This window comes from Manacus candei, unplaced genomic scaffold, assembly GCF_025592945.1.
Source record: "Manacus candei isolate 608988 ecotype Guabito, Panama unplaced genomic scaffold, ASM2559294v1 h1tg000024l, whole genome shotgun sequence".
Classification (NCBI taxonomy): domain Eukaryota; kingdom Metazoa; phylum Chordata; class Aves; order Passeriformes; family Pipridae; genus Manacus; species Manacus candei.
Genome location: NW_026138072.1, coordinates 501,458 through 518,207, shown reverse-complemented (window position 1 = coordinate 518,207; position 16,750 = coordinate 501,458). Strand labels below are relative to the sequence as shown.

The 16,750-nt window shown below is 41.0% G+C and overlaps 1 protein-coding gene across 4 annotated transcripts in view; it reads left to right on the top strand.

The window, feature by feature from the left end:
* The first annotated feature begins 1,527 nt into the window (after positions 1-1,527).
* Positions 1,528-16,750, top strand: part of UHRF2 (ubiquitin like with PHD and ring finger domains 2) — an 80,307-nt gene continuing 65,084 nt past the window's right edge. For 3 of the 4 annotated variants that reach the window (XR_007904641.1, XM_051788253.1, XM_051788255.1), the window contains exons 1-2: positions 1,528-2,103; positions 15,116-15,358. Coding sequence is in view for 3 of the 4 variants with exons in the window: in XM_051788253.1 (XP_051644213.1) it covers positions 1,951-2,103; positions 15,116-15,358 (396 nt within the window). In the remaining variant the exon portion in view is untranslated. The remainder of the gene's footprint in view (positions 2,104-15,115; positions 15,359-16,750) is intronic. The other variant, XM_051788254.1, reaches the window with a different exon arrangement.

Sequence of the window (16,750 nt, the reverse complement as noted above, 5' to 3'; positions counted from 1 at the left end):
AGAGTGTCTGCCAATTTTTTATATGTGTCCCTTTTACACTTCAGATTTGTTGAAATGGAAATGATCTGTTGGTTCCTACCATGAAAATCTTGAAGAAAGTTTTTGGAAAATATCATGCTGACTCGTAGCCCTAGTTGAGGGGATATGCAGGGTATACTGAATACCTTTTTACTGCAGAAGAAAAGAGAATGGTAAGAGATGGCAAAAAAAGAACAATTAGTCGGGGGGCTTGGGATCTGAAGGGGTTTTCCCCTCCTCTTTGGCCTAAATCTATGTGCTATTTATGGGTAAGAAGGGTCAATTAGAAGATGTAAAAATTATTATATTGGAGGATTTTTGTCAATGAGTAAAGGTGACCATGGAAAAATAACAAGGCATCCCCAGCAAGCGCCCTACTTCCAGTAAAACCAGGAAATGAAACAATAGATTTTTCATAGAGGGGTCATACATTCAATAAGAACTATCTGTAAAGGCCTGCTAAGTAAAGTTACAATACCAATTGTTGGGGCAATGGGAAATAGAGTTTTGAGGCCATTCCTACAACTCATGGAGCATACAGCTGGAGATACCGAACTGAATCATTAGTTTCTATATGTGCCAGAATGTCCTTTTACATTATTAGATTTATTAATGCAAGTTAAATGCTCAAGTAACTCGATGTGACGCTGAGCAGCGAGAGTTGAGGTAAGAGGGAGGAAATGTGGGGAGTTAGGAGTTATGGTGCTTGTCTTCCTAAGGAAACTTCGCACATGTCACAGCTCTGCTTTCCTGGAAATGGCTAAATGCACATCTGTCTGCCAATCTTGAAGTGCTGAATGAGTTCCTTATTTTGCTTTGCTTATGTGCTTGTGGCTTTACCTATTACACTCTTTTTATTTAGATGGCCATTTTCTTTTACCCTTCTTACTCTGTTCTCCATCCTCCTGTGAGGGAGTGACCAAGCCTGCGTGGGACCCAGCTGCCTACCAGGACTTGCCCAGCAACACCCACGTAAATTACAGATTTGTCTGTTATAAATTTGCATAGAAAAATACATGAAAGCCAACCGACACGAGATTCGCAGTATAAACGAGGCTTGCCTCTTCTTGTCTCGCCCCCTATTTTCACCTGCGTAACGAAACAGCCGCAGCCAGGATCAGTCTGTATCTTTGGATAGGTGCATCTGGCTGGGACAAGGCTTTATGTCATCGGAAACGCCGGTGCCCGGGTTTCTGTAGCGGACACCCTCGCTCGGGGTTGCTATGGATGTTCGGCGGCTCCGAGGCCGGGCAGCCCGTGAGCACAGACCCAGCAGCTCCCGCAGCTCCCTCAGGGCCCCGCCAAGGGCACGTCTCCGCCCGCTCCCCCCGCGGCTCGCGCGCCAGCCCCTCCCCCCGCAGGCCTCGCGCTGGCGGGCGGGCGCGCGCGGGACGGCGGGGGCGGGGCCGCGCGCGGCGCGGGGGCCGCGGTGCGGAGCGCGCGCGACGGGTGGAGGCGTGGCGGTGCCGCGCGCCCGCCTCGCGCCCCCCGCCCCCGCCCCGCCGTGTTGTCTCCGCGCGGCCGCGGCCGGCGGCTCTCGCGAGAGCGGCGTTGGCGCCGTGACCTCCATGTGAGCGCGGCGGCGCTCCCGGTAAACACTGCCCGGGCCGGGCCATGGCTCCCGCCGCCTCCCCATAGCTCTGCCCGCCGCCTCCCGCACCGCCTCGGCGGGATCGGGGAGCGCCGCGGGAGCCGCTCCGCTCCCGTCCCTCTCCCGCGCCCCGCCGAGCGGGGCCGGCGGCTCGGATTGCGGCGGGAGTGTCGCGCCCGTTCAGGGGGTTTGAAATTCCTGCCCTGCCGAGACGAACAAAGAGCGGGAGAGCTCCCGGACCCCTCCCCTGCAGTCCCACGCCGCCGGCGCTCACCCGCGGAGCGGCCCCCAGCCCCTGCTCCGGGCCCCGCTCCCGTGCCCGTGGCCGGGCGGGCGGCACCATGTGGATCCAAGTCCGCACGATCGACGGCACCGAGACCCAGACCATCGACGACCTGAGCCGCCTCACCAAGATCGAGTGCCTGCGGGAGAAGATCCAGGAGACCTTCCGCGTGAGCCCCGACCGCCAGCGCCTCTTCTACCGGGGCAAGCAGGTGAGGCGGGAGTTGCCATGCCCGGGCAGACCCTCTGCGGTCACCGCTTGTCCCGGATCCGGCTCTGTGCGTCGCGGGGGTCCCCGTCTCTACCCATGTGCCGTCCTGTGGCTCCCGCTTTTGTTTACTCCCGGGCCTGGGAGAGGGGGGGAGCGGGAGCCCCCCCGACAGGCTGCTCCGGGACCCCGCGCCCCCCCTTTCTCGCGGAGGGAGTAAAAATGCGAGGGAGTAAATCCCCCCTCCGTGTGCCAGCGAGGGCCCTTTGTGTGTTTATTTTCTCACCTGAGCGATTGGAGGCTCCTCCCCCGGCCCCCGCCTTCATCCTGCCCAAGTGACAGGGTGGCCGGAGGGATGCGGGGGAAGGAGGGAGCTGCGCCCCCCCGGTGTCCCCCGCCCCGCCGCAGCCTCGGCCGGGCAGGGCGGGAAGCGGGCGGACTGCGAGCGGTTTCCACGGAAAACGCCGCTCCGGGTCCGCACGTTGCAGGGCGGGGAGAGGCGGCGGCGCGGGGTTAATTTCGCGGGCACAAGTTGTGATCCGCGGGTATCCTGGGTTGGTGAGCCCCGGTGTGTCCCGGGCAGGATCGGGGAGGCGCTTCACCTCGAGCGGGGCAGCCCGGTGTAGCAGGGGTGACTGTCTGGAAGCGTTCTGTGAGCTGGTACTTCCGCTGCCCTCCTGGGCTGAATACAGTTTGTTCCGAATAGGTCGCCTCAGGCTGTAACTTTGTTGCTGAAGGGTGTAACCTTTGAAGCTGCGTTACATAAACTAAGTGCTCGGTGCTGGAGTTGTGAAAGTGAGTCTCAGCTATTACCTGGCACGAAAGGCACCGGATGTGTCACTGGGAAAGTGACTCTTGAAATGCATCTTCATAGAGCAGATGACTGTTGTAGTGTTTGCCTAAGCTGAGTAATACAGGGCAGTGGGATTTCTGCCACAAAAGAGATAAAGCGTGTATCTTTATAAATAAGGGGAAAAAACTTAGGAAATACAAATTTAAATGTTGACCAGGAGGCAAGCATTAGCAGCTGGATGCTAAGGCTAGATTGTGAATCCAATAGCAAATGACTATATTTTTGCGTTCTACAAGTTGCTGAGGGTGAGGGTGGTGTTGGAGGACAGGTCTGTAAAGAACACTCAGGACAATTGCATGTTTCTCCGATGGGGCCCAATCAAGGAACACCAGTCTTGAAGTTGTGTGGTGTGTGCTGGCACATCTCTTTGAGTGCAGAGGTTGGTGTGGAACACGAGGTTTACCCAAGAAGCAGGGAAGATGAGCCTGTAATGAGTTGTACTTTTCTGTGTAGTCTGAAAGTGACCAGACCAATTAGCGTGAACATATTAGTTAACAGATGTCTCTTGCTTAAGAAAATGCAGTAGTGAAATTTCCTACATGAGCAGCATTTGTGAGTATAGTACTTAGTATATATCCAATTTAGGACACAGCTGGGATTATGTTCAGTGAAGAGTTAGGGAGTTCTTTTTTATAGTTTCACTCCTCATAAATGCCCATTTTTTTGCAATTATCATAATTAATTCTGAAATTTCTTTGTTGATCGTGGGTTGCTTTTCTGTTTCCATGGTGCTTGTAAGTAGAAAAAAGGTCAGAAGGGTTGCTCTTGCACAAGTAAAACTGGATGTTGAGAGACGTGAGCAAAGGAAACTGTAAACAACTTCAAGTCTCTCAGGGCTGCGATAAAATAAATCAAAATAAAAAAGGGCACTTCAATTAAATATGAGGTGAACAGAAAGCAATATATTGAGGTGGAAACTTGAAAAAACCTGGAGACTGCTGTATGTGTTGTAAAAAATATTATCTGAGCCAAAGTCTTTTCTTATTTGGTTAACACTCAACATGGTTAAATCTGTACAGTCTGCTAGTAGAACCACGAGTTTACTGCTGCATACTGCTTACTGTAGGCTCTCTAGAAGTACTCAGATCTTGCAGGTGGTGGGAAGACTGACTATGTAATGACGTTCTAAAAATAGGAGGAATGTGAGGTTATAAGGATGTAGGAACCTAAGTGAGTCACCATTTATGGGCTGAATTTTGACATCATTGTGCTCTTAGCTTGCAGTAGAGAACAGCTTCAACTAACGTTTTGGGCTGGAGCCATTACTTTGCAGTTCTTCATGAGTGCCCATGTCCAGTTAATGTAGTTTATGTGGTATACTGTGATTTGCTGTTGTCTGATCTTCAAACACATATGCAAGAATGTAAGTGGGCAGTACATCACATGCCTGTTCTTAAGGGCTAAAATACCCTGGAACTGCTGGACAAAACTTAGTGTTGTGATTAATGTAGTACTTTGTATTACTGTTGTGGTGTTTGTTTTTTTTCTTTTTTTTTTTTTCTTGTAAAACCCAGAAAAAACACTACTTTATTGAATAGGCTGGTGTCTGTTTTTTAACTTTTACTGCAGTTCACATGTGGAAGTGAAGATTGAGCCAGATAGTATTACAGTATAACATGGTCTGGTCTGTGAGGACATCCTGGACTCTCTGGGATCCGCATTTCTGCAGAGCTGAGTAACTGTAGATTGAGGTAGAACTTTCTGAGGAAAGGGAGTAATAATGTTTGTATAGTTCTTTAGTGTGCTGCAATAACCTAGTCTGCAGTTAGCCACAGAAGTCTGCTGAACATTAAAACCTGCAGTGATGTCTCTTGCTTTCTTTCTTGAAGAAGGTGGATAGTTGTCTGGAAGGATTTTCTTGGAGGGCCACAAATATTTCCTTATGCTTGAATAAAACATATTCTAACCTTGCTCCACCACTGACTATTCATATCTAATGCTTTTTCGATGTTATTTGTTAACTCTGAGTAAAGTGGTAAATTACAATGCATTGTGTGGAGGTTTCTTAGAGAAATTCAGAAAAACAAGATAAGACAAGCTGACTTCCAGCAGCATATTCTCTCTCCTAACTGGAAAAACCTATGAAGCTGCTCTTGATGAGAATAGAAGTTCTCAGTTTATTCAAGGAAGTGAAGGAGATATCTTGGCATTTCGACCTACCAGACCAGATTTCTATAGAATCAAGTTATAGTTATTGCAGGATTTCTAGCTTTCAGTTACAATGATGGAAAAATAGAGCAGTAAAAATACATTGAAGTTTAAATTTGAAACCTTCCAGAGAGCTTATGTTTTGCACAGAACTTAACATGCACCATTTTGTACTTTAGCAATACTGGTTGTTTGTGGAAGGTAAAAAGTAATGTCTTGTGTTGGCTTTTTTTCGTCACCCCATCCCATCTCACTGGAATTCGAATTCAGTGAAAACTTGTAAATGGCTGTTGTTAAAAAAAAAAAATCTCAATACCTTTTCCATAGTGCTTACGCGAGTTGGGGAAAAACAGGACATTGGACACCAAAGGTTTCTTTGTCAGATGTAAGAGGAAGTGAACTGAAACTGCTTTTGAAGCCATTAATCTTGTTGGTGAGGAAACCACTCCTAACCTGTTTCATGGACGTTGTGGTTTAACCCCAGCTGGAGATGAAAATACCATGCTCAGTCACTGCCCCACCAGCAGGATTGGAGAGAGAATTGGAAGGATAAAAGCTAGAAAACTTGTGGGTTGAGATAAAGACAGTTTAATAGGGAAAGCAAAAGCCATGCACACAAGCAAAGAAAAATAGGGAATTAATTCACAGCTTCCCATGGGCAGACGGGTGTTCAGCCATCCTGAGGAGAGCAGGGCCCCATCCCATGTAACAGTTGCTTGTGAAGGCAAATGCCATTACTCCAAACCTCCCCCTTCCTCCTTCTTCCTCCCCCCAGCTTTGTATACTGAGCATGATGTCATTGGTCTGGAATATCCCTTTGGTCAGTTTAGATCACCTCCCCTGGCTGTGTCTCCTCACAATGTCCCGTGCACCTCCACCTTCCTTGCCAGTGTGGCAGTATGAAAAGCAGAAAAGGCCTTGGTTCTGTGCAAGCACTGCTCAGCAATAACAGAAACATATCTATATTGTCAACCCAAATCCAAAACACAGCCCCACACCAGCCACTGTGAAGAAAGTTAACTCTACTCCAGCCAAAACCAGCACAATGGGAGACTGAAATCAGCAGGTGGAAGTGAGAGTATTGAAGCTGTCTATTTACTTGGTATGAAAGTTGCTGCAAATCAGGCCTACTTCAGTAGAAGAAATTTAGCTCTGCTTTAAGGCACAAAAATATGTGGTAGTACGCACCGTGTTACTTAGCCGTGCAAGTTTACTGTTAAGTATAGTTTCTCAGACCCATGCTGTAATGCCCAAGTGTTTAAGGTTTTGTTTCTGTAAAATTTAACTGAAACATGAGAGGGGTAGGAGGAGTGGAGGACCTTTATTTTTGCATGAGAGCATCCTTGTGATAAAGTAGCTTCAGTGAGACACAGTTAAAAATCTAGCAATAGGGTGTGCTTTTATTAGACAAGACCTCTTTAGCTTCTGGGGACCTGGGCTGGCACATGAGTAATGGATAGAATATCATGTGAGTTTAAGCTTCCAAGCTTCGGGTTTGTAAAATGCATTTTTAAGTGCTTCTTTATATCTACAGCTTGGATGAATTTCCAGAACGATAGAAGAGCTTTACTCCTGGAGTATTTCCCTCAAGAATGGGAGTGCTAAACCTATTCATAGAACAACTGAGTTTCTTAACACGGACTCTTTCCAGCTTTATTTTGTCTGGAAAATTGTAAACATTTTCAGCTGAAGCTGTCCAAACCCCATCTGCTTCAGACAGAAATCTGGGGTGAGAAATCTTCAGCTGGAGCAGTTAAGTTTTATATTTCAGAGAAATAGTTTGAAGAAGTCTTAAAAGGGAAGTGATTACCATTCTTTGAAGCTGGTAATAAGTTGCTCTGTAGAGTGAGGAGAGTTATCTGGAGTCTTCAGGGCAGATACAATCATATTGCTTACCAAAATTCTTGACACATTCATAGTGTATACTTGGAACTTATATGGCATTAGGTTTAGTAGCCCTATGAGTGAGGTTTTTTTATATGATTGCAGAAGTTGTTTACTAAAATCATCTTCCGGTTAAATTTTTAATGTAAAACTAATAATGCAATTTACCATTCCTTGATATGATTATCTTTGTTATTCAGAGCACCTAAACAAACTGAAGGAAAAGCAGAAGCATGGGTCAAAACAGAATACTTTGTACTGTTTTGCATGTATTACTTAAGTACTAGGAACTTGGAAAAACATCACATAAACTCTAAGAAATTGTAGCCAACTAGATTTTATGGCTGTTATTCACAGAATATGCTGAGTTGGAAGGGACCCACCATGAGCATCGAGTCCAGCTCTTAGCCCTTCACAGCACATCCCCAAGAGTCACACTGTGTGCCTGAGTGTCACACATACATGTAATTTAGTTAGGATAATTTGGTACATGTACTTTTAAAATTAATATGGAAGTTCTTGGAAAATGAGGTGGATTTTTTTTAAATTAGAAAGGACTCTACAAACCCTTAGATGCAGAACAGACCTGATGCAAGGCCTACACTGACACTTCATAGTGAGGATTTCCTATGATGGAATATGATCAGATGTTGATATCAATAATATTGATAGAAGTTATCAGAGGATTCTCTTTTTAAAAGCTATTAACTGAATCTCTATTCCTATGATTTAACAATAAAATTATGTAAAAATATACTTGGTTATTGATTTTTTGGTTTTGGCTTTGGGGTTTTGTTTTTTAGTTTTTTCTTGTTGATTATGGCAGCTTGATAATAACCAGTTCTTCATTACAGGTGTCCTTACAAGCTGCAGATAGTCATTTGCTCTCACTGGCACCACTTGCTGAAGTTCAGTTGCCTGTGCTGTAGAAGCCCATACCATCATACAGGAGGTACTTGACCCCTCTCATCTAATCAGCACAGAGATGGATGAGTCTTTCCATGCTTCTGAGGATTTCAGTGCAGCTTTATATTTTGACATGCCTTTTTTTTTTTTTTTTATGAAAGTATCAGGTAATCCTAAATATCATCCAGAAGACACCATGAACTTTTATTTACCTAATTAGAAGGTTCCTGAGAACACAGAAAGAAGAGAAACCTTGCGGTTTTAACTTCAAGCTAAAAATTAATGAGCAGATGTTCCTTTAATGGGATTTAGAGTTGTGTCCAAGAAGAAAATATCATATCTAAATTAAATTTTTTTTCCTGTATCTCACCCAGTAATAAAAGGATAAATAATCTTCAAAACATGAACAGCTTTTTAAAAAGTTTAACGTGGAAGAGGTGCAGACTTGAACCCTGCTTGAGACTGAGAATGGCTGCCTTCACCATGATCTTCTGATAAAGTAAAGAAGTTCTTTTCTTACATCTCTTGACTTTCAGCTCTTTTTTGTTGGCACTAATCTTGTACACTAGAATCTATTTTGGATTGTGTTTATTCCTGATTAAAAAGTAAAATATGTTGGTACCACCTGTACACTTTGTAAATAATTTTGTAGAAATGGTGTAAAACCCACTTGCTTATTGGAGAATGTGGTCTTAAAATGTGGACTTTTGTCCTTAATTTTAGTTACAGAACTTCAGGAAAAGTGTGAATTTCTTCTCGAGAAAACTGGTTTTGTTGATTGAGTACAAAGATGACTAATATACATTTTGTCATGGTTTTTGTACTGAGATTGATGTGTAATTACAAACAGTGTCAGCAACAAGATTCTGTAATTTCTTCCTAGGTTGTGCGTGATTTTGTAGCATACCAGACTTCCTCTTTGTGTGGAGAGTTGAACAAGCACAGCAAATCCACAATGTAGTGTGATCAAACTCTTTGGTTGTAACAGAAGTTGTAGAAAAGCCTTTCTTAGCATATTCTTCTATCCCTAGGAGTTCCCTTTGCTGTATGCTTTCTACTGAGACTGTGGGATTCTCTGTTAGAATATGGTACCTACCTAAAATACAGTTTATTGACAGTAAGTCATTTGATACTACTAAGATTGCCTTTTTTTTTAAGTCCAGGGCAGGTTGTTAGCTGTCGTGTAACATGCATAAGTTCTCAAAATGGGGCGTATTCTCTGATATGAAGACTAGTTTGTCCTACCGCGTTCATGTGATTTTTGATGGCATCTTGTCTTCAGACGTTCTTGTAGGCTGCTCTGAAATGTGCACTCTTGTGGCAAAAAATCAACAGAAATGAGTCTCATTTGGACCGTATTTTCCAGACACCAATAACTTCTTTGGTTAGTGTTTTATGAAGTGTTGTGACCTGTCTGTATTCTATTCTGGAGGGATGTGGATCTAGACACTTGGAGAACTTGGTTGTCCAGATGATTCACCTACATGAGTGCTGAAGAGAGAGAGCAAAGACAGAGCAATAATTTTATTTTTTAATTAATAAATTTTCCTTCTTGAAATGAGGCAATAATCTGTTGTTTGTGTCTGTTTATTTTTAACAGCAAGCCATGAAATCCAAACCAGGATAAAAAGCACTAATAAGGATAACTTAGGAATTCTTTTTTGCTTCTGATGGTGCCCTAGGGTTTTTTTTTTTTTTTTTTTCCCCCCCCCCCAAGTCAGATAGACATTTATTTCCTATTTAAGAAGGTAAATCTTTATTGTAGTTAGTTTTTTTATGAGAGTGATTGGTGTTGCTGTCTAGTTTGTATTAGGATCTTTGCTAAAGCCAGCAGCAATAAGGAAGGGAGAGTTAGGAGAAAACATTCAGGAGTACCATTGTGAACAGTATGAACAGGCTGTCCTTATGACTACACAGGATATATGTAAAAACCTCATTTAAAATGTGGAGAGAGTATAATGAAGCCTGCAGTTGAGAACCAGTCTGCCTTAGACATGTGAGAAGGAGCCACTAAACCTCATAGATGTGGAGTCTTTGCTTAAAGATGTTTGCATTTTTATCCTCTTAATATAACAGATTGTCTGAGGAGTTTTATTGTTCAGGGCCAGGAATATCTTTTTGGACCCTCAACAGTTACTGCTACATCACTCAAAAACTGTCATTGATGGCATTAGAACTGCCCCATGTGCAAGAATATAGGATGTTTAAGTGGAATCATCACCAGATAGAGCAGCCTGTATTTTTTGACAGAGCAGCCTGTACGAGACTTGTAACAGGTACTATTGAAACTACAGTTGCTTGAGAAGTAAGAGGATCTCCTGGAGTTGCAAACACTTGAAGACAGCACATATTAAATGTCCCAGTTCATATAAAGACAGTAACTTTCTTTTTGTGGTTGTCTACTAGATCCTCTTTTATTTAACCTTTGTCTCTGTTGCAGCTGAGGAAACTGTACTTCCTTGGGAAACAATTCCAGTACCCAGTTATTGTAAAAACCTGACAACATGCCTAGTACTTTGGATGTGGTTAATACATGAGTTTGAATATCCTGGAATCCTGAAGCATTCTTTTCAGATACAAGTTTTTCATGTGAAATAAAAATACTTTTCGGGTTCTCTTTCAGCTTTGAAAGTGTAAACAAACTGAGCACACTCTGAAACTGGCTGAAGTCCTTAAGCGAAGGGTACAGTGTTGTGCAGTAAAGGTTATTAAAGTTTTCTTGTTCTGTATTGGTCCCATTGCCCAGAACTCACTTATTACATACTGGTAAGCTGATTTTGAATTTTCAGTTAGGCTTTTCATTACTAGATGCTGGTTAGAGATGTGTTGGAATGCTTCTGTGGAATTCAATTCCAACAACCTTCCTGCAGGCAAAAAAAGCTTAGTTTTGTACATCAGTCTTGAGATAGGAAATACCAGTAGTTATAAAAGTCCACATTGCTTGCATAAATGAGTACCCTGCTGGAAGTTATAGGTTCTGGATTTCTTCAGACTAACTTACCCTCTGGATAACTCCTGTAAACAACTCTTAACCAAGGTTCTCTACTGAACTTGAGCTCACAGCTCTTTACCCTTGTGCATTTCCTGTTCAGTTTGCAAGGTGCATGTAATGCCTATGCAGAATAAAAGATTGGTGTTGCTTAACTTTTCATCATACTTTGCTAATTAAAGAACTCACCTGCATTCATTATGGTTTCTTTAATCTCTATTGCTAGATATAGGCATTGCTCTAGTTCTTGGAAAAGATACCCTCAGAAGATGCTTAAAGGCACAGTTTCATAAGTGATTAAATATCTTGATTGTCAAGTGGAATGGCTGGATTAAGGTGACCCAGGGACTTATGCTTCTGGATCACACATTAAGATAATAACAGTAGGTAATGTGTTCTTACAGGAATTATTATGTGCTTTCTTGAGAGGTCTCTCTACAAGCTGTATAACCCATAATGAACTGTACTTCTGCTGGGACTTTTAGTTAATGCGATAATAATTGGGAAATTACTTGCCAGGCTTAATTTTTTTCCCTCAGGTAATGCAGTGTCATACCACGTTCTGCATGATCGTTCATGTTCGCGTGAGTGCAGCTTCTACATACTTTTAAAGTAGTTTGTGGCTTGACGTTATAAGACGGTTCTTCTAATAGTGGTAGTAGGTAGGTATCACTTCCAGTATTGCATTGCTACAGCTGCTCTCGTGTAGTAGAGTAAGCAGTGTTGTCTTACCTTTAAGTATCTATAACAACCTTTTTTAGGAATATTTTGAAATTGGTAGTGTCTGTAACATATGATGGTAAGAGTCCATTTGAAAGATGTAATCTGTTTCTCTACTTGTATTTAGAATAATGAAAGACTGTTAGATACGGTAAAGCTAGCTGCTCTTTAGTGCCATTTCATTCAGAATATGTTAATGAAGCCTCAGGGGCTTTTGAAGCATACCAGTCATTAAGAGGAAGAAAAACTGAAAGTAAAATCTACTGCTAAGGGAACAAATGCATCTTCTTGTAATGACAGGAGGATCAGAAGAGCTAGCAAAATTTTGTAAATGAAGTTGCCTGTTCAGTTATTTTTGCTTTAGTACATGTTCTAATCACTCATTAAGAAATCATAACTGACTTGAATGAGATTGATTATCTGGTAATTGCGTGATTACTTTGTTTCTCATTTGCATGTATAAACTTGTGAATGACAAGTGTCCTTAAATGCTTAGTGAATGATTAAGCAACCATGTAATGTTTGTTTCTTTTCTTTTAATACACCCACCAGGCAAACATATTTTCAGGGAATCTTAGTACCTTTGTGCAGCAGAATGAGATGAAATTCTTTATTGTAATTCAAGAAAGAACATCTTATAGTTCTACTCTTCTTCTGTATGGAATGGATTTTTTTAAACACTGTTTTCCAATTTTGTTATTCAAACGATTTCAATTGTCAGTGATGCAGTAATGCTAGATATAGGTATACTTGCAGATTCACACCTTAGTTCTTGCAAGGCAAAAAGGATGTGAACTTGATTCTGCTTATAGAGTTTCTGTGTTCTCTCCTTTGTTTCTAGAAGCTAACACTGTTGCAGTGTCCTTGGCTTGGTCTAAATTTACACAGTTGCTCATACTTGAGAACATACTTTTTGCTCATATTGTAAACAGGTGCTCTTTCCCTGTCATGTTGCCAAACACTACAAACTGCCTTGTGAAGTGTGCTTAGAGTAATCTTATCTTTGTTACAGTGCTTTTAGACTTAAATGTAGCTTCACTAGTCATAAAATGACTATTTTGGTGTCACAAAATATTCCTGAAAGAATACAGATGATAAAAACAGAGGAAAAAACTTGTGATCACAGAATCATGGAACGGTTGGGTTGGAAGGGACCTTAAAGATCATCTAGTTCCAAACTCCCTGCCATGAGCAGGGACAGTTTCCACTAGACCAGGTTGCTCAGTCTTTTTTTTTTTTGCCTCTCATGCTAATAGGGAGGATTTAGTTTTGTATTGGATATATAACTTATTCTGCAGTCATTACTGAATGGTGTATTATTTCAAGGTGATTATTTGGTTTTGTTTTGGGTTTATTTGTACTCTGAATATAAGAATAGCACTTTAAACTTAAAACGGTGATAATGCAAACCTCGTTTGGTATGGAAAGCCCCCAGTCTTGTTGTAGGGCTGCAAGAACACTTCTGTCCCCTTTGTTAAAGACTTTTCAAAGGGATAGAAATGTATAATATATGACATGGTGAGACAGAAAAGGTTGCTTGAGCTTCTTAAGTAGCTTGCTCCTCAGTATGAAGACCTAAGCCTACACGTCCTGGCATATGATGTGGTGTTGGTAGTCACCTGTAGAATCACAGTTGCTGGAGGTCTCCCCTCTAAGGCTTGCATTCCTCTAATAATTACAGCATGAAAATCTTCAGTACAGCTTTGTATGCTGTGTGTTGAACTGGTTTGAAAACAGTCAGCATTACAAGGTTTGTTCCTGTAGCTGTTGACCAGACAACTGTGTCAGCTTCAATTACTTTGAAACAAGCTGTGAGTTCTCCTGTTTGTAGATCCAGTTGTACGTGCGTACAATTGTTATCAGCAGTAAAGAGAGTAATTTTTTTTTCACACGGATCTTAGATTTGTGGAAGAAGAACTGATTAATTTCTTGACTGTCGGCTGTCCCCTGCCCTTTAGAGCTGCTTGAGAAAGCAGAGGGGATGGAGGAAGAAATATGCATTCCACTTTTGTCTATCCTGAGATCATTTGAACGTTAGAGAAAATATTCAAATTAACATTAATGAGAAACTTGAGAATTCCTTCTTTATTTTTTTCTGTTCCTTCCTGCTCCCTGCTTTTTCTTGTCGTACCGATACTGCCTATAAGCTCATGAAAACAGTTCTGTTTGGAAAGATTCATGAAACATCAAGTTGTATTGAAAGTAGCAACTATTCTTGGAAAAAGGGTAGATAATATTTTTGTTGCAAAAGTAGTTTGGAAAGATGTGGGAGTTTTTTAAGTCATGCATGTTCTTCTCCCAGTGCATCGTGAAGTAAAGTGTAATACTAGTTTCGATATCTCAAAGCATTGTATTGTACTCTTAGGTGAACCAAATCTCTACTTCAAAGATGCTGCAGGTCATTGAGCGTTTAACTGAGCAAAGTAGCAGTGATCACTACTCCCTGTATTTCTTTCCTAACACACAACTTGTCATTTCCTTGGTATGAGTTTCTTAGCTTAATTGTACATAGATGAGATCATCAGCAGGTATCTTAAAGATACCTGCTCTTAAGATAAGCAGGTATCTTAAAACTGTGCAGAGTGGGTCCAAAAATAATGTTTAGTAACCGTGTTCTAGGGATGATTTAAAATGTCTACTACTATTTATATTCTGATGTTCTGTGGGATCTAATTGCATCTGGAATATAGTGGTGCCTGATGTATGAAGTTGTTTGAGGGAGTGCTACACTGTGTGTGTTTTTTGGTTTTATAGTAGTTTTATACTTTATAGGTTTTTATAATAGTTTTAAACTGACTGATGAAAAGACTTGATTTCAAATTCAATCTTGTTTTGATCTTGGGGTGGGGACCAGGGGGATGGGGAACTTGGCTAAATCTGGAATAAGTATGTTTTTGAATGCTGTCAGTTTAGGAGGTTTCTTTTCATGAAGGCCAGTACCTATTTTTGTTTTTGCTTCCCTTTAGGTGTAGTTTCTCTTGCGCAACACTTTCAGATTTTACAGTTTTGAAAAGTAAATGGAGTTGTATGAGCATGAATTTTTTATAGGTAGATGTTTTATTTAAGAAATAGCTTGCAAAATACTAGGGAAGTGTCAGGGTACTGCCTTGCTTTCTAGAAAAGCTTGAGAAAGAGGCAATTGTGAAATTACATAGCTGAAATGCTTAGAACACAATTATTAATTTAAAACTTCTCACATATGTTTATATTTCCTGTCTATGTTATGTAAGTGACAATATGAGTTCTACCTATTTCTTTAAGAGAAAATCACTGCATTATATTGGAAGTTGATGCATAGTTAAAAAGTCCAAAGTCTGTAAAGATGTCTATTTGTAGTTTTAAGCCTTCCTTGGTGGGAGTTTGTTTTTGCATGTACTGAAGACTTAGGTTTTTATTTACCTGTAATAAATGGCTTGTCTCTTCTGGTCTGTACAATTAATGCCCGTAAAAGGAAGATTTGCAAACTACTGATGTACCTTAAGGTGGAATTTTACAAGTACACATTTCTTTTGACAGCTAGAAGATGGACACACTTTATTTGACTACAATGTTGGACTAAATGACATAGTACAGCTTTTGATACGTTCTGAATCTGAAGCTCCTACTGCTGCTTCTGTGACAGATCAAGATGGAGAAGTCAATCCTTGTGCTGTTTCCAACTGCAAGAACAAAGCGAAAAAAAAAAATAGTGGATCGTCCAGTCAGCCATCTACATCATCTCGCTCATTCCTCATAGATCCTGGCATTGGACTGTACAAGGTATGTACAAACTTTAAAAGCTGGAAACTTGCCTCACTCTTTTGGGTTTGATTTTATTGTTAAAAAAGTTTGTTTTATTATTTAAAGGATTGTAACCTCATTGCTTTCTTTTATGATTTAATAATTCTCCAGTTTGTCTTAAATGAAATTCACTTCATTTAAACTAACTCCTGCAGAGTCATGAGGGTGTCCCTGTACCACTCACGTTTCAAGAGACTTCAGAAACTCTGACACATTGTGTTCTCCAAAATATGTTCTCCAGAAAGTTTAGAGTAGCTGTGAAACAAATACTTTTATGTGGACAGAAGAAGCTAATAAAGAAAATATGTGGAGGAGTGTAGCTTTTCCCCTTCTTTTTTTCTTCAAACTTGCCAAATAATTGGTTTAATACTAGTGGTTCAGTGCTGCATTAGAATGAGATAATCTCTGGAAATACACAGTTTCTTTAAGCTGTATGTGATGTGATGATTCCTCTCTTAATGTAGGGTTTTTAGGAATCACATATGTAGTATTCATTTAGTTTTGTACCTCATTTAATTTTTTTATATTATCATGTAGGATTACATCAGACTACCAGAAGTTTAATTTAAACAGAAAATGGGCAGTTTCCAGATTGCTAGTTTATTGGACATTTAGTATGTGTATATGTATGTATCTATGTATGTCTATGGTAGCAATTCACCTCCTGTTTGGGTGTTTCTTTAGATAAGACATAGCCATAACAGTAATTATTTTGCTGGAAAATGTCCACAATTGCAGAGAAGGAGTAGAAGGTTGAGGCTGTGGTTAATTGGCAGACTTGCCTTAAATCGTTGAAGAACTGAGGAGACTGGCTGAGAAAACAAGTTGGGCCTCTTGCTTATCTTGTGCCTCATTACTTGTGAATTGATTACTTTTTCAGCCAGCTGTATGTTTTCTATATATAGGGAGAAAAATTAAGGGTATAGCCATTGCATTTTTTCCTATTTGTAGATAACAGTATGAATGCGTAGAGGATTTCAGTATTAGAAAACTTTGAAGAATGTATTTTTAGCCACGTTTGTAGTTCAAAGGTAGTAAAGTTGTTTAATAAAAGTCAATAGAAAAGACCATAAACTAAGCTATGTTAGATGGCTAAACAGATTGATATATTTAATAATTTTCCATTTTCTTGTTTGTCAGATAATAAGGAATCGTTTAGTTACGGGAAGAAGTAGTTTGTACAGCTTCTGTCTGAGGGAAGTCCTGTGCCTCACTGGATCTTTATTCAGAGCTAGACTCAAGAAAATACCTGTTACTTACTCTATGTTATGGATAGTTGCAACCTCTGTACCATGCTCTTTCTTTCTGATTTCAACTACCAAAAGGAAAGATAGCCTGTATGGGACCTCTAATGAAAAAAAAAATGATAGA